This window comes from Perca flavescens, chromosome 4 (genome assembly GCF_004354835.1).
Source record: "Perca flavescens isolate YP-PL-M2 chromosome 4, PFLA_1.0, whole genome shotgun sequence".
Classification (NCBI taxonomy): domain Eukaryota; kingdom Metazoa; phylum Chordata; class Actinopteri; order Perciformes; family Percidae; genus Perca; species Perca flavescens.
The window spans coordinates 24,564,566-24,586,515 of NC_041334.1; the positions used below are offsets into that span (position 1 = coordinate 24,564,566).

The following is a 21,950-nucleotide window of genomic DNA, read 5'->3' on the forward strand; positions in this document are numbered from 1 at the left end:
GTATTTGTTTTCCTTCCTTTAAGCACCAATAAGTGTCACAACTTCTCAGCAGCAGCAGTTGAAAGTAATAATGCGTCACCCTGCATGTGAACAACGGAGATTTAAAAATTCAAACTGACACTTGGCATGTGTGTGACACAGAGGCAGATGATTAAGAGATGATGTGTAGAGGATTTGTGGATTCTCTTATCTATTGGAGCTTACGTGTGAGAAGGACAAAACCATTGAATGATGTCATGTGCTGCACACAGGCAGCTTGTAGGTGGCAGCGCTGCTGGTGCCAGAAGGCGGACAGACGCACAGAGTAAAGAGGCTTATCCAAATGAAGGACAGTCACCACCAACACCTCGGGTAGAGGGCTGGAACATATTCATATATATCATATGTATTTATTTTTACATGTAGAACCCTTTTATCTGCTGCAAAGACAATAGCATCTGTGTCTTTTAAAATAATTAATATCACATCTTCTACAAAAACACATTAAATTCATGACACTTGGGTTGTTTGTTTGTTGCATGTAAAACTTTTTTTATATATATATATATATATATATATATATATATATATATATATATATATATATATATATATATATATATATATACACACACACACACACATATATATATATATATATATATATATATATATATATATATATATATATATATATATATATATATATACATACATACATACATCATAAACATAACACAGTATTTCTATACAAGAACAGTGTTCACCTTACATTACAGTCTCTCTGAGCCAGGTCACTGCTCAGATCACTGGGTGGTGACAACGGATGTTTTAACACCATCTCCAAAAAAAATAACAGTTGTAACCAAATATAGTGATTCTTTAGAGCCACTGAGTTTGTTCATTTGGAAGCTTGTGCAGGAAAAGAATAACCATCCGACAGGCCTGGGATCGTTCATAAACCTCAAACCTCCATCTGCAAAAATCAGTTCTAGCTTCTGTTGACATTGCAACACTTATTCCTGTCTCACTTCCAGCTCCGTGCTGATGGGCGGAGGGATCAAACCAGCGGCTGCCACTCTTCGCTCATTGGTCAGGAAGTTGAAGGTTGCACATGCATTTGGCTGCAAAAAGCAGAGATGAAAAAGAAAGACAAGAACGGTAAATTAGGGCGGCTCGATTAGTTTTAGTGTTGTTTGTCAGACAGTTGAGAAAGTGTTTTATGCAGAAGAACGTGTAGTTTACCACACTGACACACTGGGCATACTTTACCGTGTCTTGCACCTCCACAGCGATGCCTTTACGCTTGAGTAGAGCGAGGACTGAGGGGTTAATTCGTTCCACACGTGCACCTGTGCCCAGCACAAGAATCTCTGCATAAAACAACAAGAAAATAAGTTAAATTACACATTTGTTTTTAGTTAAATACAACATATATAAACCTAGATGAGTGACAAAAATCCAGGAAAAACCTGAATAACCTTGTGGAAAAATATAATAAAGGCAGATGCTTCCATACAGGACATACATCACTGAATGTTTTGATGAACAAGGAAATTATGTGAATCGTGTGCTATGGTCACAGTCGCCGAAAGAAGGCTGTTCATCACACTTCATGTTGGTTTCTTCTTTTAATTTGTCACCCATCTGTGTGTCGGTGTGCTTTTATTATGTACCTATTCTTGGTTCAAGCATGTAAAAAAGTGAGACGCTTTCTTCTGTGATGTCTTTATAACTGCCAACCTGCAGAGAGAGAGGGAGAGAGGTAAAAAGAGAGATGTAATAAACACACATAGTTGTTTAAATTCACTACAAACTGTGAAGGTAGTTTGGATATTGATCTCACATTCCACTGGAGGATAGCAGGAGGCAGCACAGCACAGGGTCCAATCACCTTGTTGCCATCAATGTTGAATCCTCTGGAACTGTAGCTGTGGATCATGACCCCGCTGCCCGGCTCCTTCTGCATGACGGACACTGAGGTACGCTGGTACATTTCATCATCGCTGGGACCCAATTTATGTGCACGAGACAGAAATGGGCTGAAACAAAAGACAGTCAAACTAATTAGAACCAATGCCATATTAAGAACACAAGACTGGTAATTTTCTATTATTTATTGTGAGGTGTTTATTGGCATGAAACTGTAATTTTGTTTTTATTGCACAGGTATTATCTCTTCTTCTCATCACTTGCCATGTGGCCCAGTTTAAAAGCCAAAAATCGAATGCCAACCTACTGACAGGGCTGATGGCCAAAAGCTTTCGGCCTGTTTCTGCAGAAAAGAGGCAGCCAAGAAGCAAACATTTCTGCTCGTCTACAGGAGCTGCAGTACATATTTTCTTCCTGACTGTTACAAAAATCAGAGCAAGTTCAGCAACCTTTTGTTTTTGAGATGTGATGCACTGCACTGTCTAGTCAACTGCTTGTCATGTCAAAAAGCAGAATCAGCACACTTTACTACCACAACATTTCTTTGTTTATTGTTGCTGAGCAATGTTTTAATCAATCAGATCTTCATCAGGCCCAAAACTGCACTTACAAACATCACATTACATGTACATATCTCAAAATGAGTGTAATACAAGATAGGCCTCTGTTGATAAAACTAACTTGTATTCGAGCATCTCAAACTCATGTGATAGTAAGTAGTTTCATAACAATAACATTACTTTTTAATGTCCTCGTCTCCACACAGAGGGGACAGTTTCTTAAGCGACCCCACTGGGTTTAAATCTTCGGCTTCAAGGAATCACATGCCTTAAATAAAAAAATAAAAAAGACCATACCTTGAGAAAGCGGGTACTGGCCTGGAGGAGAAGAGAAATCCCTGTGTTGATCTCTGAAGGAGAACTCTGGCACACACCGCACTGGCCATGTTAACAGAGTTCACAAACCCGGCGACACACAAGGGGGACAGAATTCTGTGTAACACCAACCGCTTGTTTCCGGTGTTGTGTAATGCTGCCTTACAAACGGGCAATTTAATGTGAAATCATTTGTATTAATCATTTACAAATGCAGTTTATTGTGTTAAATAAAAGGATCACTAAGTGGCTAATTTTACCTTCAGCTGGTGTTTGTTATAAAAAACGATATTTTTTTTAAATCTGATATCATCATATACTGTATATATACAGTCTATGGATATCACCAGCTAAATTATACTAAGCTACTAATGCACCTGCTGTGGTTGCTAACGTAGCAAATGTTACACATTTCAATCTGTTTTTCACACATTCAGGAATATATATTTTATGAGACCTTATGGTGATGCAACTGCACAGTGATGACCACATTAGTTTCAGGATCAACGGGCTCTGCCTTTGATTATAATGCCTGGGGGCGTGTTCATGGAGTAATAGCGCCCCCTGCGGTGTTTACTGGCAACAGACACAGGTCAGATGATCGGATGATCCGAGCTACATTGTAAATAGACAGCGTCGATGCACCGGGGCCATGCCTTCATAGACTCTTTAAATCACCTCCATCAGAGCAGATATCGGAGACTCCTTGTATTCCGACACGGTTCTCTAGCTGTTTCGGCTCGGCTCTTGGCGTGTTAAAGTGTTATTAAAGTATGTACCGGTCTCTGTACGCCTTCCGATCCGCGGAGCCCAACTCGCTGCACTTCGCGGCCGGAGAAGGCTTCTTAATCCTGGAGAGGAGCAACAAACACTGGTGGCTGGGGTCCCGTTGCAGCTCGGGGGAAACAGGCTACATCCCATCATCATATATCGAAAAAATACAGGTAAACACCAATGACCTGGGTGTTTTTCTCTTTTTGTTCAATGAATAACGTTACAAGCTGTGGCCATGTCGCATCATAGCGGTGAAGTGAAATATAGTGAATGCGTAGTAACGTTAAGGGATCGAGAGAGACGGATCCCATGTGCTATGGACTGCATTGCAGGCCATGTTGAAGCTCACTGCTGATTAAAAGGCAGGCTTGCAGGAGAAACCATAAATTATTGGAAAGGTTGCATTATGTAGCCATGTCGTTCTGCAATGCAGCTGCTCACTGCGACAGAGATGTAACGTTAGGAATGGATGGGATATGACAGGATGGGATGATATGAGACAGGACAGATCCAAGGTCCAAAGACCAACAAGACAGAAAGCCATTGTCTCTGCTCAAATTAATCTCATCAGCTCCTGCGACTATATCTCTTTTTTTTTTATCAAGAATTATTCTCAACTATCCTTATTGTTTAACAAGTAGCTACTCCTTTCCACATAGCTTGTCTCTCTCAGACACACCCACATGTGCTCTGTAATCAAGACTGGAGACTCCTTTTTTCCAAGGATCCAGACTCACAGTGAACTAGTCAAAGCATGTATTTTATGAAATCACAGGCTCACACAATGGCAGAATAGGAATGCTCTCTCCTGTTGTAAAGGACATTGGCTGTGGAGGTTTAATGAGCTTGAATGTGAGGCCTCACTGAGCATATGTGTGGCACTGCTTAAAAGACATTTTTTGTAACTGCCCTAGTTTGTTTCTGCCTAGAGTCACACATGTCCCCGAGCCACAAGTCTGTTCCATTTTGTTTAAAGTTTAATACTCATGTTAATGAATATTTAATTTGTCCCCTTTTTTTCCTCTTTCTTTCTCTGGCAGGCTCCAGAGCAGGATGATGTGTTGCAGTCTATTGACAGAGCAATCGAAGGAATCCACAATGTGGCCTTAAAAAATGGAGGCAAATACAATCTGGAACAGAGAGATGTTCTACAGTGAGTCCAATTTGAGTCCACATTATGAGATAATATATTGATGCTGGCATGTTCTGTATATAAATCATTATTCTCTTCTGTTGCAGAAAGTTGATCCATCACAGAAAGGAGACGCTTGCACGAAGAAGTTCCTCTTCGTCCTCCGGTCACAAACAAGGCCTCCCATCTTCCAGCAGCGAAATATCTCTCAGTCAAACTCCTCCTCCATCCAATGGCCTTAAACGAGACTACGGACGACAGGGGAGCGTGCCGCTATCAGGAAGCGTGGACAATATAAAGGCAGAACAGGGCTTTTATCAGGTAACACACTCATACAGTAGACATTTAAATGTTTTATTTGAAACCACAAATTAGTTTAAAATATGCAGGATTCAGATATTTACAGATGCTATATATTCATTCTAAGAAAAACATTGTAAGCCTATATATTGTCATCTCTTTTCTATCTCCCTGTTTCCCTATCCTTCTTCCTGTAAAGCACTTCTAACATCGAAAGGTGCTATAAAAAATTAAGTTTGCTTGCAATTGTGACTCAATAAAGATGCATTTGTGAACATGCTTAAGGCTGCCAACTAAATACTCTTAATCTACATTAATATCCTAGCAAACAAATCTTTGCAACAAGGGATTGGTACTTGATCAGTTCATTAGAAAAGGTTCCATCCATGTACAGGTCAAAAACACAGCCTGTCTTTGAGATTAAAATGTTAGCAGTGTCCGTGGTGTTATAAAATAGAGCATATGAAACCATCCTGACATCACCCAGGAATAGAGACATTTAAATAAATTCATTTTATGCAGTATAGAACAACACACACACCATATGCCCTCAAATGCCCCTGTATTTAATCAGTTTCACTTCCTGCAGGTGCCTCCTCAACCTAGACGTGCGGCTCCGATCACCCCACCTCCCCCTGAGAAACAGCGAAACAGCCAGCGTCCAGGTGAGAATTCAGAGAGCAGCGCTGGGGACACTTTTTTTCTACTTAGCATTCATCACATCACTTATAAGTTTATTACAATCTCACAGATTACAGCGCAGCGTTTTTGCTGCTGCATTCAACTGCTGCTACCTGCTGCAGCTCTATACTTCACAAACACACTCTATTCTTAGTCAGGTCATCCTGTTCCTTCTCCTCTCTGTAACTAGAGCTCGCTCTCTCTCTCTCTCTCTCTCTCTCTGTCCCCCAGCCGAGCCGGAGGTCCCCTCCAGAGTGTCCTCTCTCCCTCCGTCCCCTGCTCTCTCGCTCTCGATCAGCACCACCTCTTTAGAGTCTGGCTCCTCCCACTCACCGGTCTCCTCTGATGTCAGCTTGCCAAGTGTTTCCAGCACCCCCCCTCCTCCTGTGCCTTCCCGTGTGAAGCTCACTGCACAGCCTCCAGACGTGCTTCCCTCTGACTCTGCTCCTCAGCCAGCTCCTGCAAAAAAGAGCCCGGCTCCACAGCCTCCTCCTTCACAGCCCACTGTGGAGGAGCAGCCGGAAAGTGAATGGCCTGTCGCCCCCCCGTCTATCGCTGAAAGCCCTCCTGGCAGCCCCACTACCCCTGAGCCAGTTCCCACGACTATCGGGGGCGAACTGATCGAGCTGGTACGAAAGAACACAGGCTTGAGTTACGAGCTGTCGCGGGTCGCTGTCGGTGTGGTGGTTGGCCATCTGCAGACGGCCTTGCCTCAAGCCTCCTCTGATTTGGAGCAAGTTCTCCTCTCGCTGGTGGAGAGGAAGGTCAGATTTGTTTCCCATACATCGTGTGTATTCAGCATCCTGGAGCCCCGCCAGCTTAAAGGAGAATACTGGTGTCGTTTAGAGTTACAGCTCAGTCTGCATTTAGCTGACATTTCTCAGAGTTCTTTTGAGACGCAGGGTAGAGGACTCACAGTATCACTCACTTCCTGTTTTTAAACGCAAGCTTGACCAAGCTTGAAGTGAACTTCTTTCCTGGCAGATATTTCTGTTTCATCCGGTGGGTGTAAGGTGTTTAATAGTGGGTAGTGTGTCATGCAACGTCAAACAGCAAACACTGAAAGCTTTTGGCTGCATCCTGTATTTACATGGTGACACATGTGCATACTCCGACCTCACTTATCCAATTATAAAGCCTGAAATACTCTGTGGTCTATTAGGGGTCTCTTCAGTGTTTAGATAGGAAACACTCAACACTAGAGCTGAGTGCAAAACACTGATAACACAACGAGTTTGAAACAAAACCAAATTGAGGGTTGTAGCTCGGATGACTATCAAGCCTGTATATGTTTTATTAATGCTTATGATTTTTATATTATCAATGGATAAAATCGCTATTTATAATGGGAAAGGTGTTCATAGTGATGAACCCGCAGAAAATGATCACCCGCCTTAAGTTACTTTCTATGTCAGAGAGTAGACAATGTTCCTCTGTACTGGTATTTCAAGTTGTAGCAAAAATAGGTGTGTCATAATGTTTTCTGTCTCTGTAGGATTTGAGTGCAGCGCTGCCGCAGGGTCAGGTGTGTCACGATGAACAGAGGCTGGAGGTGATATTCAGCGACCTCACCCGTCACCGGGACGATTCTCAGCAGCGTAGCTGGGCGCTTCATGAGGACCACGCTCTCATCGCCTGCTACCTCGAGGAGCTGCTCAAGATACTGGTATGATGCAGGGAACTATTGACCTCCTGTAACGATTCCCAACAGTCTGTAGGATGTCTGTTTACTAGAGTAAGTGTAAGAAGATGTGACTGAAGTCGTCATTGTAAAGATGGATTTCACAGATATGAATGTCTGTCAGTCATAAATACATGTTTCAAAACAAAGGTTGCAAAGTGCTACACAGTTAAAGCATTAAATATCTAACAAGCTGGATAATAACACAGGAACAGCAAAATAGACGTCACAAAACGGTAATAACATCAAGGCAAAATCTGCTTATAAACACACAAGAACACATGTGATCCAACATGAGTCATTATGTATTAATATGCACAGTGATGTAACATGTTTTAAATGCAAACTTTTAGTGAAAGCTGGAAAAATAGGAAGCCACTAATTCAACACCCAGTATACGACAAGAATTTCAGAGTTGATATCAATGCTTTATCCTCATAATTATTTGTTTGATATAAAAACTCTCGGGATGAATCTGGGATGTGACCACAGGACCCGTCCAGCTGTCGTGCTGTAAATACCAGACATGTTTGATGGGATCAGACCGGCTCAGGCGACTTTACAAATCCAACAGTGTGGTTAGGGACTGAATCTGTAAACTCTTCAGGCTGCCAAATATACTCTGTTGGCAGTTTGTCATGAACCTCAGGGCTGGGAGGTCCAGATGAATTGTAAATGGGCTCCGTAATCCTCCTCTGGTGTGTCCGGGGACCACGACTAGGAAGTTGATAATTTTATTATATCATTGCTGTTACAACTAAAAGATGATGTATTTTTCAGACTGATGCAGATCCAGAGGTGTGTAAGAGGATGTGCAAGGCCAACCACTATGAGAATGTGCTGTCTCTGGTTTCATATTATCAGATGGTAAGACATTACCATTTTATTTTGAACACACTGAACTTAAAACTAATCTGTATTCAAGAAAAATGTAATAGTCCTGTACAGATAATGTTGTCTAGTTACCTCTTATGGTTATTCAAAGTGTATTCTTCTTTATTATTATGATCATCTTTATACAGTCAGTTTATATAAGAATGTGACTCAAAGATGGCAGACTTATTTTTTTCTTTTGCCCTTGGAGCCTAGCACATGTAGCTTCAACAATAATATTCAGTTCATATTTGTTCTTGATTACATATGCAAATGATCATCTAGTGAATTAGATTTTAGCCTTGGTGACCTGACTGCGGGGGTTCTGTAATTACAGTGTTCAAGTGACAATGTTGGTGATGTTCAATGTACATTTGTTTGGTGTTGGCTCATTGTTGCCATCATGTAACCATGCAGGAGCATCGTGTGTCTTTGCGGCTGCTGCTGCTCAAAGTGTTTGGGGCGATGTGCAGCCTGGATGCTTCTCTCATCTCCACCCTCGTCAACTCCATCCTCCCGATGGAGCTGGCCAGGGACTTACAGAATGACACACAAGGTGAAAATATTTACTGTTCACGGTCTCACTGTTCTCTTGTTCATCTCTAGTACTCTCCAAGATTAATATTGAGCACAATTACACGTTTTCCTTCCCTCAGTGCACCAGAAGATGTGTTACACAGCTTTGGTACTTACTATGATCTTCTCAATGGGCGAACAGGTGCCATATCATCACTACGGTATGGTGTATATATAAAGCTTCTGTGTTATTTTTTCAGTGGCATATAACATATGTATATTTTACCTCTGCATATCACTGATGTACAATGTTGATTCTTCCAAAACAGTGAAAAACTACATTGGCTAGGTTGCACCAACAAGGATTAATTTAAGTATCTATCTTTCATCTAAGATTAGTTCTAATCAGAGTTTAGCAAAACTAGGTTTAAACTGAGGGAATTCAGATTTAAAATCATGAGCAGAGCTCTGTCACACAATGAAAAATCTCTGTTTAGTAAATCCAAGTTTATTGATGTTTAATGTGCTGTCGGAACTAGTAAGTAGGCTATAAAAGAGAGAGGGGAACCGGGTTTTTTTGGCTGCTCATTACATTGTTTGCAAGCTAGCTAAAAAGTCAGTTAGTCTAACATTACGCACTGTGAAGCTCGAATTTCTCCTAAAAATGTGTTGGCCATATTAATGGAGCAATATAAATCATAGCTGGCAATAATCCGGTGGCATAAAATCTTAGGGCCACCAGAAGTTCAAGCATTGGTGATGTTACAGCTGCAGTCCTTTCACTGCCATGTTTGACAGTTAGTCCAATCTTTCTGTTTACCTCCAGAACAGTTTCCTTGCTGAACCGGTATCTGGAAAGTAATTCAGAATCAACCCACAACTTAATTAAGTTAAGTCTGTCTCCTAACTTGATTATTTTGCTCAATCAATCTTAAAGGGCCGACATTTTAAAAGTCAAATGTAAGTTTAAAGTTAGTCTATATCCACGACGTTCCACTTTGCTCCGGTGCTGCAAAAAATTCCGCCGGATGCATGTCTTTTCGCCGATGTCCGTTTCCTTACGCTTTTTTTTTTTTAAATGATTTATGTAGACTATGGTTAACTGCTCCTCAGATCTCTGCATGGTAAATCCAGACAGCTAGCTAGACTATCTGTCCAAACTGAGTTTTCGGTTGCAAGACTAAAACAACTTTTGAACATACACATGTTCCACGACAACAAGTTCCTTCCCGAGGCTATTTTGCAGCGGCTCCCTGCGGAGCTTAGTGCCGCCCATGACAATTGTGATTGGTTTAAAGAAATGCCAATAATAATAATAATAATAATAATAATAATAATAATAATATTATTATCCCGGAAGTGGAACGTAGTGGATATAGACTAACTTTAAACTTACATTTGACTTTTAAAATGTCGGCCCTTTAAGATTGATTGAGCAAAATAATCAAGTTAGGAGACAGACTTAACCTAATTAAGTTGTGTGATGATTCTGAATTACTTTCCAGATACCGGTTATAATAATATTATTATTATTATTATTATTATTATTATTATTATTATTATTATTATTATATGATTAATATGCACGTTTTTCTCCCATCCCGCAATGCTGTGTGGACTAGCCAGACCCTCTTCCGCAGCGCTGTGGCGGAAGGTCTGGCAAAGCAAGACCAGTTACAGTTTTTCACAATTGCTATGATGCTTTTTTCAATACTTTTAACAACTTTCCTAAACTCTTAACACAGTTAGCACAACATCCGTCTGTGTAGGCTATACAATTAACACATTTCTTGTTGCTTTGACACAAAATGCATACAGTTAACAAAAATTTAAAATGCTTGAACTTCTTTTACACTCCACCAAAACAATGGATCTTTACTGACCAATTTACAAATGCTTTCAAACTGTATGTCAGAACAGATAACATCATGTTCTAAACCTAACTTATACGCTAAAGTCAAAGTGAACAGCTGATCATATTTTAAATTGAAACACAAATATATCCCCTGCATTTTATACATGCATTTATTGAGAAACAGCTGATTGAAGTTATGCAAAGAGATCAATCACAGCTGATTCCCTTCTGGGAAACACGCTCAGGTGTTGAGGTTCTTTAAATCAGATGATCATATATGGTAGTACAGTAAAAGAGGACCTATTTGAACAATATACTGTAGATGAACTCAGAAAATAAGAACAATGCCTTCACGAGGGAGAGGAAGCGGAGTAACAGGACAATTCTGTCTCTGTCTCCTTTTTTTCATAAACTGTACATTATATAAAGCTACTCTGAGATGGGTCAATCATTTTTTGTATTGAATCTCTGCAGCAAAAGAAACTAAACGGTGGCTGGGTTGGTTCAGTGGGTAGAGCAGGCGCACATATACTTGGAGGTTTATGCCTCAATGCAGAGGTCCAGGGTTCAAATCTGACCTGTGACAATTTACTGCATGTCTTCCCCCCCTCTATTTCCCCTTTCTCACCTAGCTGTGCTGTCATATAAAGGTGGAAAAGCCCAAAAAATAATCTTTAAAAAAAAATTACTAAACCCAACAAAACAAAAATATAGAGAGGCTTCAACAGAAACTGCAAAACACAATCTATGATCAAAACAATCACTATTGTCAGTTATATAAGGGCAGACCTGACATATTAAATAATGCAGTTTCTGTAATTCCATCTGATGTTAGTGTGTTTATGACATTGTGCTATGACTGATTAAATGTTCCTGTTTGGAGAGAACATGTGTTAATGTTTTGGAAGAATTATTTGATTTTGAGACATGATTGCATTGTTTTGTTAGACTTAGTGTGTTGTGTTAGTGAATTATTGTATTTTGAAAATCAGTGTTGGAGTTAAGTTTACAATGTGTGATTTTGAGCAGGAAATTAACTGTTTTGCCAATCGTGTGTTGTAGGTGTGTTGGTGCGTTAAGAGTTTAGGAAAGTTGTTAAAAGTATTTAAAAAATTGTCATAGCGATCATCAAAAACTGTAATACTGGATAACAGTTGAAATTGGAGTTTAACGTTTTGGTGCAACAGAATTAAATTGAATCTAGATTTAGAGTAAAACTAAACTAACATCTAAGGAGAGGTTTAAATTGAATCATTCAAAATGAATCCTTGTTGGTGCAACCCAGCCAACATGTTGAACTTTATGCATGTATTAAAGTATTAAAGGGATAATATACCGGTAATCCTGACCCACCCTGCTTTCAGAACACTTGAATGCTGACTTTGTTCAGTTTCTGCTGGGTGTGGTGGAGGACGGACTTCCCTCTGATCCCACAGAGCAGCTGCCTGACATCTTCTTGAACCTCCTGCTGGCCTTCAACCTGCACCACACAGGTGAGAAAAGCCACCATGGAGCCTTTCCCAGCAGACATTTTGACTTGTCATAGCTGGAAATAATAACATTAATGATGGCTGCGTTCTATTTCTGTTTACCAATTCCAGGGTCCCAGTGTTGGGGTTTTTGCTTACAGGGAAACTTAAATGTATCAGAGCCAGCATAAATGTTATAAGTAACACCTGTGCTTTTCCTGCTATGATACATCTAAATGTCAAGTCATCCTTATTTATATAGCACATTTAAAATAACAGGTGTTGACCCAAAGTGCTTTCCAGTCAAGGCAGATGGTTTAAGATCTGCCTCAATACAGATAAACAACATTACAGAGATAAAAAAGGTACATAACAAGCAACAATACAAAATGTAATACAAAACAACTGACATGATAAGCCAAAGTCAAGTAAAGAAATGGGAAGATGTCTGCCTAAAAAAGGTCTATAGGCGCAGTAATGCACAACAGACTTCTAAGCTGTTATTTTATTTGTTTTCCAGCTCAGCTGACCTACAAAAGAGCTTTTATTGTTTTACCATAACAAAAGTTTTTTGTGTCTTGTCTGTGTGACCCAGCACCCGGCAGCAATGTGATCATGCAGGAGCTGAAGAAGAAAAATGTCAAGATCCTGTCAGAGAAAATGCTGCTGCTTCTGAACCGAGGCGGTAAAATACCATATGTCATATTTCTCCTTTTGCATCTAAGCTTTCCGTCCACCGACATCATCACTCACTCTTTGCCCCGTCCTCTCCAGACGACCCTGTGTGTATGTTCAAACATGCTCCGCCTGCACCGCACTCAGTGCTCAAGTTTCTGCAGGATGTTTTCGCCAGCCGAGAGACCGCTGACATCTTCTATCGCACTGACATGATGGTGATGATTGACATCGCCGTTCGACAAATATCTGACCTTTCACCTGGAGACAAGGTGAGACCTGGACACACCGAACAGCTACAGATTAGTCTCAGGCTTTAAAGGAATAGTTTCACAATTTGGGATGAGAAGATTGATGAGAAGATTGATACCACTCTCATGTCTGAGAGAGGTACCAATCTTCTCATCTTACCCTCGGCCAGAAAGTGAATAGCCGTTTTTTCCTAAAATGTGGAACTATTTATTTAATGATACCTGCTAAATTGACAGCTTGTTACCATGTCTGATTAAAATCTCCTCTGTTGCTTTTTTGTGAAGCTGAGGATGGAGTATCTCTCCCTCATGCACTCCATAATACGCTCGACGGACTACCTCGAGCACCAGCACCGCCTGTCTGACCTGCAGGGGGTGCTGCAGAGGATTCTCAGGGAGGAGGAAGATCCAGGAGAGGATGAAGGGAGTGCTACAGTGAAACAGATGGATAAGCTAATTGTACAGCAGATCTACAAGGAGTTCCCACAGATCTGTCAGAACCAGGACTAACCATATCAGTATTATGCTCACACACTGTAGTCTGCTCCTGTCTACTGCAGGGAGGTACAATAAAGTTTGAAATAAGAAGAACTGATGGTTGATGGGACGCCCCATATTCTGTGCCAGCATGTGCTGAGAGAAGTGAATCAGTTTTGCCAATGTTTTTCTTGGACTTGTAGTCCACAGCTGCAGCATGCTGCATGCAGCATAATGCATCACAACTTCTCTCTTCTTAAATTAATTTTATTTGAAAAAGGAGTGGGGCTTTTTTCTCTGGTGTTCTTCAAGAAGTGAAAAACATGACAAATGCACAAAAAAACCTATGAGGTTTAGTCATAGTAGGAGAACCAACTGATCAACAATCCAAGCCAAAATATAGGCCAAACATTGGAGCTGTTTTACAGTGAATTCCTTGCAATAGTAAGAATTAACTGTATATTCTCATAGTATTTTGAATTAAAAGTAACCGTAACCATGACTAATCCTTATTCTAACCAAAATATCTTTAACCAAAATGATTTCAGAACAAATTTAACCAGAAATAATGAAAAAGGCAGATTTTAAGTCATGTGGAAGATAAATGTGCCATTATTTGATCTGTTGTGAGAATACTCTATGTGCTTCCCTTGTAGTGGGACCAAACTACTGTGTGTTACTGCAGCATTATTTTCTTAACAGAGTATAATACTCTAAAAACTGACTTCCTCTTTCATTCACCCCTTCGTTCATTATAATTAGAATTCATGTCAAGTAGAATGTGATGAACAAGCGTGTTACTATTCTAGTGAGAAAAAAGCACACTGACTCATGTGTTATCATTACTAAGCTTTTCGCTGAGTAACCTGCTGCTACATATTGAGTCTCTCCTGTGACGCCGTCTGCAGTTTTCTCAGTCTGGTACTTTTGTCTCTTTACTGCTTTTCAAACACTTTAAGATGATCGGTCTGTACTTACATATGCAAAGCTCCTCTAGCTTCAGAAGTCATTGACTGTTTACAGATTAATGTCTGTATGCTGCGTTCACATTCAAACTAACTGTGCTGCAATACGGCGTTATATAGTATCTTGTATTATTGCTGTAATATAATGAGTCTTGGCTATTGTGAGCTGTGGCTTGCTGGAGGGGAAAAAGTGTTCTGCAGTTATTACTCAAGATAATACATTAGTCATTGTTGTTAATGTCCAGTTATTATCTGATGCTCCTACTGAAAATCAAGACAATGGAGAGGAAATACACAGCATTTCTTTTTTCTCTTAATGTTATAATACTTTAACAGCAACATGTACCTTTCCTTGTTTCTTCCCCATGATGTAGTGATTGATCTTCTCCCATCTTACACTTTAACATTTTGTCCCTGGCATGGCTACCCCATCTTGAAACATGTTTCTAAGAAGGTAGACGCAATCCAGAACTGCTATCAGTTTTTAGTTCATTTCCAAGCATTCATTGATTATTTGTGTGTCTGTTTACCGTACGTGTGAGAGAAGGGAGCATCTCTTTTTCCATGATCAACATTGTCTGCAAAAATGCTACGACTGTGTTATAATAAAACTAATAAAGCTATATTTTAACAGTGGAAGTGGTCGGATTGGTTGTTGTTGATTGTGTGACAGTACACTTTTACAAAATAATACAACAGTTTTGGAAACACGTTGTAGGTCCCACCTTGTTACTCATGCAAACAGGAGGCTATTTCTTTTTAAGTGAGACTGTTGGCAGCAGTCCAAAGCAGCTGAGTGTGTCCAGCAAGTCTAAAGTTAATCATAGTAAATGGGAAAAAAAGTATTTATGGTCCTGTATTTTACTCCTTCTCCGTTTTCCTTCCTTTCCTTTCCCTTCTCTTTTTCCTTTCTTATGCATATGTTTGCGTGTTTGTTTTATTGTTAATTGTAACTTTGGTTTACATACAGTATATTAATTTGTTGTATTAATGAAATGCTGGAGATATCTTTGTGTGGAACATATTGTAAATTAATATTGTAATATTGAAAATTATACATCACAAAAGAAAGAAAGCAGAGCTTCAAGACATAAACTGAGCGCTGACTGCAGATGAAATTTAAAGACGTACACAATCTTGATAAATAACAGAGATGGTGGTTTCTTGTTTAATCATATTTTATCTTTAGTATCTTTATTTTATCTGTATGTAAATATTGTTAATTGTATTGCAAACTGTATATTATATAACAATATTACACCCTCTTTTTCCGCTTCTTCTTCATCTAAATATACAGCAAAAGATACAAAAAATAATATAGTAATAATTGTTCTATGGAATTTAATTTTTACATAAACAGAGAATTTACCAGCTCTATTTTGTAAACAAACATAAATAACGTATATTTTAGATTTAAATATAATTAACATATTAGATTACGCAATTTATGTAGGCGTATATATTTGTATGCGTAAACTTTATTTATTTATTTATTCCCTTTTCAAACAAAAGTTGACAGTTTCCCCCCGGACGCCAAACGGAGATGTACCAGTGTACGGCTGTGTCGCAGTCTAACCGGACCGGTTGAATAAGTGGGTCAAAGGTCGTAAATATCTATGGGTCTAACAGTCAGGGGTGATAGCAGCACACAAATACACCTCACACAGATACCTCACAGAGACACCGTCGACCACAGGTTACGTTATTTCTTGTCTTTTATTATTTTCCAGTGTGTTTGAGTTCATTTCCGGTGTTGGTTTCATTCAGTATGTTGTGTTTTTTCTTCCAGCAGAGCAGAAAGTAAAAATGTCCAAACAGCAGCAGCAGATCAGTCCGATGAAGAACTTCTTCGCCGGAGGATTTGGTGGCATTTGTCTCGTCTTCGCAGGACATCCACTCGACACCATTAAGGTAATTATTAGAGCTCAGAGTAACCGGAGTAACCTTAGGCTACTAACGTCAGTAACGTTACCTTTGACCCACATTCACTCTGTTGCATGCCTCCACTCACTGCTGGCCTTTTGCACAGACAGAGATCTCACCTTGATGCAGGAATGTTGCCATCCATAATTATAGTACTAGACCTACAGTAATTAGTTCAATACTCTTCGATAGAGCTACGCTGATCAATCAGCCAATTGCAGTTCCGAAATGCCAAAGGTCATTTCGAACAAGTTTTGTCATGTTTATTTTGTTTTCCTTCGCAGTTCACACAATGGTAACAAGCAGTAAACACACATAGTATAGCCCATAGACAGTATAATATAGAATATAGGTATATCCCCTTACAAAGTCGTTATTACAAACACTTGCCTATCTACTCATCCAGCAAACACAGAGCAAGATTAGCATTCATTTTCAAGGTGTGTTTCTGGCCACCAGACAAATTCAGTCCAACATTTACTCTCTAAACGTTGAGACAGTGGAGTAGAAGCGCTGCTGGGTATTTGTGGTAATCACATACAGGTGCTCTCTGTATACATCAGCTGTACTGTGCTTGTTATTCCATCTTGTAAATGGCCCATTTCATGAGTGGAGTATGCTCTCACAAAAAATAAAATATAAATTTGAATTGTAAATATTTTGAGACAATATCCCACCAATGCAATGAGCCCTTCGCAAGATGGAATATTTATGTTCTAATATTAGATTTATTTACAGTCACTCATCCTAAAGGTGTCAGATGGGGTTGAGGTCACCATTTCTTTATGCACCTGGCTTTCATTGTGCACAAAGTGAGGTCCAAACTGCTGCCGCTGTGATGCTTGATCTTTTGTGTGTGTCCTCCTTTCTCTCTCAGGTGCGTCTACAGACTCAGCCCAAACCCAAACCTGGAGAGAGCCTCCTGTATGCTGGGACCATTGATTGTTGTAAAAAGACCTTAGCCAAAGAGGTGAGGAAGCATGCTGCCTTAATATAATAAAATGTCTTTCCTCCCTCATGCTGATGTTTCCTTGTTATCTTCTTCCCTCACAGGGTGTTAAAGGGCTCTATAGAGGAATGGCGGCCCCGATCATCGGCGTCACACCCATGTTTGCTGTGTGTTTCTTCGGATTTGGACTGGGCAAGAAACTACAACAGAGAACCCCTGATGATATTCTTACGTGGGTGATTGCTTTGTCGTAGGTGGTTGTACTGTTTATTCAACTGTTTGAAATGCTCATATGTACGTACATTGTCTCCTGCAGGTATCCACAGCTGTTTGCTGCTGGGATGTTGTCTGGTGTGTTCACCACGGCCATCATGGCTCCTGGAGAGCGCATCAAATGCCTCCTGCAGGTCAGAGGTCATGTGTTTGTACAGAAATACAGGATCTACTCACAGTTTCCTCAGGACTGAATAATAGTTAATTCAACATGCCAAAATGAAATGACAGTGAGTGTAAAATAATGTGTGTGTGTTTCTGTGTGTGCAGATCCAGGCAGCATCAGGAGAGGTGAAGTATGCCGGTCCTATGGACTGTGTCAAACAGCTGTACAGAGAGTTTGGGATCAGAGGAATCTACAAAGGCACCGCTCTGACTCTCATGAGAGGTGCTGCTCTACTCTGAAAGATCAACACAACTTGCTGTTAAAGGGATAGTTTGGATTTTTTTAAAGTGGAGTTGTATGAGGTACTTGTCCATAGTCTGTGTACAGCAGATGCTGTTCGGCAATCCCCCCATTTTAAGAAGAAAGACAGGAGTAGCTGACACAGCAGTTAAGCAATGTACTGGTGCTGTGGACAGGTGAAGCAGCAAAACACACTTTAACCACCTAAAAAAAGAATATCATATATATATATATATATATATATATATATATATATATATTTTCACCACTTTAACTTGCCGTCAATCAGCTGTTTCTTTTGGCACTACATTTTCACACAGGTGTTTGGACTTAAAGAGCTCAGTCATTTTCCCCTTTGAAGCCCTATCAAACTGCTGACTGCTTGATACATCACATCAGCTGGTTGATATGTAATTTATTACCACCCTCTTTTGTAATAATGTTTGTAACCGTGATTAAGTTTAAGTTCATTTTCACGAAGTGTTATCATTATTTTGTCAACCCTCTTGTAGGGTTGTTATCACAGCGTCGTTGTTAATGCGTGTTCTTGTATTAAGAAAATGAATATCAAACCACTCCTGTATTCTGGCAGAAGATGTAAAGTACTGTATGTTTACATAGAAACATTCACATGTATCTATTTAGTTATTGATCAATTTAAGGTAACTATATTTTGTATGTTATGGAGGTTAAGGTGTGTCACTCTTTTTTTTGGTTTCGTCACTCAGATGTTCCAGCAAGTGGGATGTACTTCACCTCCTACGAGTGGCTGAAGAACCTCCTTACACCAGCAGGAAAAAGGTGAATATTTGTCCCAGTATTTACAAATGTCTGTTTTATTGGACAAAAGACATCTGATTAGCTGAGCCTGTTGTCTTCTCCCTGCAGCCATAGCGAGCTCAGCATTCCCAGTGTGCTGTTTGCTGGGGGGATGGCCGGGATCTTTAACTGGGCGGTCGCAATTCCAGCCGACGTACTCAAGTCTCGTTTCCAAACAGGTTTGTTTGTAGATTCAACAGTTTGTTAAGGCTAAAATAAAAGTTTCAGTATGTATTATACAGTATAGTATGTATATATACTGTATGTTCAGTCAAACATGGGCTGCTTTTACTTTTTTTTGTTTCTTTTTGCCAGCTGTATTTCTGTACATAAATTCAATCAACTCCATGGGGTAGTAAAAAGGTCTTACCTAAACATAGGATACTGAAAAAGCCAATAAAAAGTTAAGTGTTTAGTACCTATGATGAGTCTCCATCATCCAGGTAGTATGATATCTAGAAACGTTGTCAGTTCAAACTGGGTTTAATGGAGAGGTAAAGTATTCCTAGAAATCTGTATCAGTCAGGAGAACCAAAGAAGCCTCTTGATGAGTTATGAAACACCCTTTTAAGATTAAAACAAGTTACTAGTTACTTATTACTTCTAGAAAAATGTCTTCACTTTTTTCCATATTGCTGAACCTGACTTTTTCTTTGTGGCTCTCCCGCAGCTCCTGAAGGAAAATATCCCAACGGTTTTCGGGACGTTCTGCGGGAGCTGATCAGAGAGGAGGGCGTGGGCTCTCTGTATAAGGGCTTCAATGCTGTCATGCTTAGAGCTTTCCCTGCAAACGCAGTGAGTTCACTTTACTTATTTTTCTGTTTCAGTAACCGGGCTCACGAGAGCTAAATGGTACATTTGGACAACAAGTAGTGTTCAGTTTGAGAAGTTCAAGGATAAAGAAGCTGTGGTAATATTTATGTTATGCAATGAAAATAAATATTGTCATTAGTAGCAGCAGGACAGGGTAAATACTGGAAAATGACGTACATAAGCGATTGGACTAAATCCAATCTATAGCTCTATCTATAATCTAAGTGATAACTAAGTGATAACTTAGCTATAGATCGGATTTAGTCCAATCGCTACACTGATCTGTAGATTTGTGTCTTAAGACTAAAAAAAACAAAGCTATGGACTATAAATTAATTCACACACACACACACACACACACACACACACACACACACACACACACACACACACACACACACACACAGTATATTTTAACTTAAAACACCAAAATCTGTTTTTCCTTCTCCCACCAGAATGATTTGTACAGGTACAATGCAAAGTATGTTTCCAAGCCAATAAATGTGCACCTCTGGACCCTAATCAGTGTTTACAGCTGATTTCTGAATCTTTATATAATCACGTGCTTGTCAGACAATATTTCATTGTGCACTTGGCCAACTATCACCAATTAAAATAATATCAGCTGATAGGCAATTTGTTGTGCATTTTTTAAAAAGTGGACAGTACAGCTCAAACAATTGATTGATTAATTGACTCACAGAAAGTTAACAGAAACATAATTTTTCAAGGAAAATCCCAAACATTTAAATTTGCACCTTGTTTGTCTGAACTGATAGAAAACTGAATATCTTTTGGTTTTGGACTGTTGTTTCAGACAGCATGATGGCAATTTTTACTCTTATCTGACATTTAGTAGACTAAAGAAAACAACAATACATTAATAGTGTACATTTTGTCAAAGAAAACCCAAAGTTATGTTAGAAATCTGTTATTTATTCCATCAATATGCTACACAAGCTAAATGGTTTTGTCTGTGTGTATCTTGTTTTTTTCAGGCTTGTTTCTTAGGATTTGAACTCGCAATGAAGTTCCTGAACTGGTTAGCACCCGACCTGTGATGAAGACTCGGCATCGTCTCGTATGTGAATCCCAGGAACAGAACTGTTTTAACACAACGCAGTTATTAGCAGCACATGAACACACACACACACACACACACACACACACAGAATCACAAAGAGATTTTAAAAATTTTCCAATAATGTGCTTATATATCTATAAGACCTCATAGTACTGTAGAGCATTTGGATCATTCAGACCTGCAGAGAGGCTGGGATGACTCGGTGCCAGTGTACACACACACACACACACACACACACACACACACACACACACACACAGTCAAATGTTCTCACTCCTTTTTGTTTTACTTGATTTCTTAAATTGTGTTATTTTTATATAAGAAAAGGAGTGAAGTGAATATGCGTGCCTTACCTTTTGTTATCTGCAAGCAGGTGTACATGTCAGGGAAAAGGTGCATTACGTTGTACTGTGTGTGTTCAGTCTCTCAGCAATACACGCCCTTCTAACTGTCTGCTTCCTGTGAGGTCACCCTCCACTCAGTGACCACCGATGCTAGCTACACTTTCTGTTTGTGTTCATGTGAAATTATGAGAGTAGTCATCACTAATGAGTGATTGAACAATATATGAATGTCAACATGTAAAGAAATAAAAAAACAGATCCATATTTAGAAATTAGTCGTGCACTATTTTTCTAAATTCTTTCTTTTTTTTTATTTAAGATTATTTTTGGGGCATTTTTAGGCCTTTATTTCCACAGGACAGATGAAGACATGAAAGGGGAGAGAGAGGGGGGGAATGACATGCAGCAAAGGGCCGCAGGTCGGAGTCGAACCCACGGCCGCTGCGTTGAGGAGTAAAGCTCTATATATGTGCGCCTGCTCTACCAACTGAGCCTACCCAGCCATTAAATTCTTTTTATTTGGATTTGTTGTCATAAATCTCAGAAGCATGGTCTGTCCATGCTTTAAAAAAAAAAGACATGCATTTAAAAAACAAAAACAAATGATGATAATAAACTGAGTGATAATAATATGAGAAATAAGAGAATTAAAATGCGTAATAAAATGCACTGAGTTTAGTAAGTAGAACTACATAGTCTCTCTCTCTCTCTCTCGCTCTCGCTCTGTTGTTTCTTTGCCAAATCATCAAGTTCTGTGTCGTAATCCATCGGACAGCCTTTAATTATATCTGATGTGAAAAGTCCTGGTCAATACTTTCCGACAGGCCGTGCTAAATAAAGAAATCAATAAGCTGCTGAAATGTTACTGGGACGAGAGGAGGAGGAGTCCGTTTGCTCCTGCGAT

General features: G+C 39.6%; 3 protein-coding genes across 4 annotated transcripts; 2 read left to right on the forward strand and 1 right to left on the reverse strand.

The window, feature by feature from the left end:
- Positions 1–682: 682 nt before the first annotated feature.
- ndufaf3 (NADH:ubiquinone oxidoreductase complex assembly factor) lies at positions 683–2,938 on the reverse strand. The gene is made up of 5 exons (XM_028575314.1): positions 2,769–2,938; positions 1,826–2,021; positions 1,656–1,722; positions 1,252–1,352; positions 683–1,103 (listed from the first exon to the last, which is right to left on the reverse strand). Exons 1-5 carry the CDS (start codon positions 2,855–2,857, stop codon positions 996–998), a joined length of 561 nt encoding a protein of 186 aa, XP_028431115.1. The 5' UTR covers positions 2,858–2,938; the 3' UTR covers positions 683–995.
- Positions 2,939–3,372: 434 nt separating this feature from the next.
- nckipsd (NCK interacting protein with SH3 domain) lies at positions 3,373–15,071 on the forward strand. The gene is made up of 13 exons (XM_028575270.1): positions 3,373–3,730; positions 4,601–4,713; positions 4,800–5,013; positions 5,582–5,657; positions 5,905–6,437; positions 7,169–7,339; positions 8,135–8,221; positions 8,645–8,783; positions 8,884–8,964; positions 11,963–12,091; positions 12,663–12,752; positions 12,842–13,014; positions 13,279–15,071. The coding sequence occupies exons 1-13, from the start codon at positions 3,560–3,562 to the stop codon at positions 13,501–13,503; spliced, it is 2,202 nt and encodes a 733-aa protein (XP_028431071.1). The 5' UTR covers positions 3,373–3,559; the 3' UTR covers positions 13,504–15,071.
- A 901-nt stretch (positions 15,072–15,972) lies between these two features.
- On the forward strand, positions 15,973–21,321 carry slc25a20 (solute carrier family 25 member 20). 2 transcript variants are annotated; one of them, XM_028575299.1, is made up of 10 exons: positions 15,973–16,131; positions 16,228–16,346; positions 17,236–17,328; positions 17,412–17,539; positions 17,624–17,714; positions 17,851–17,968; positions 18,715–18,787; positions 18,875–18,984; positions 19,476–19,600; positions 20,617–21,321. In XM_028575299.1, exons 2-10 carry the CDS (start codon positions 16,242–16,244, stop codon positions 20,677–20,679), a joined length of 906 nt encoding a protein of 301 aa, XP_028431100.1. In that variant the 5' UTR covers positions 15,973–16,131; positions 16,228–16,241; the 3' UTR covers positions 20,680–21,321. The 2 variants fall into 2 exon arrangements, with proteins under 2 accessions (XP_028431100.1, XP_028431101.1); XM_028575300.1 differs by having other exon boundaries at positions 16,225–16,346; positions 20,617–20,679.
- Positions 21,322–21,950: the final 629 nt, after the last annotated feature.

Excerpts from the sequence above, each read along its gene's own strand:
- ndufaf3 (XM_028575314.1), bottom strand. The coding sequence starts at position 2,857 with ATGGCCAGTGCGGTGTGTGCCAGAGTTCTCCTTCAGAGATCAACACAG. Across the intron at positions 1,723-1,825 it reads CTGCTATCCTCCAGTGGAAT|GTTGGCAGTTATAAAGACAT; the intron begins GTGAGATCAATA and ends CTCTCTCTGCAG. Across the intron at positions 1,104-1,251 it reads CTGTGGAGGTGCAAGACACG|CCAAATGCATGTGCAACCTT; the intron begins GTAAAGTATGCC and ends TGCTTTTTGCAG.
- nckipsd (XM_028575270.1), top strand. The coding sequence starts at position 3,560 with ATGTACCGGTCTCTGTACGCCTTCCGATCCGCGGAGCCCAACTCGCTG. Across the intron at positions 5,658-5,904 it reads GCGAAACAGCCAGCGTCCAG|CCGAGCCGGAGGTCCCCTCC; the intron begins GTGAGAATTCAG and ends TCTGTCCCCCAG. Across the intron at positions 8,965-11,962 it reads GGTGCCATATCATCACTACG|AACACTTGAATGCTGACTTT; the intron begins GTATGGTGTATA and ends CCCTGCTTTCAG.
- slc25a20 (XM_028575299.1), top strand. The coding sequence starts at position 16,242 with ATGTCCAAACAGCAGCAGCAGATCAGTCCGATGAAGAACTTCTTCGCC. Across the intron at positions 16,347-17,235 it reads ATCCACTCGACACCATTAAG|GTGCGTCTACAGACTCAGCC; the intron begins GTAATTATTAGA and ends TTTCTCTCTCAG. Across the intron at positions 19,601-20,616 it reads GAGCTTTCCCTGCAAACGCA|GCTTGTTTCTTAGGATTTGA; the intron begins GTGAGTTCACTT and ends TGTTTTTTTCAG.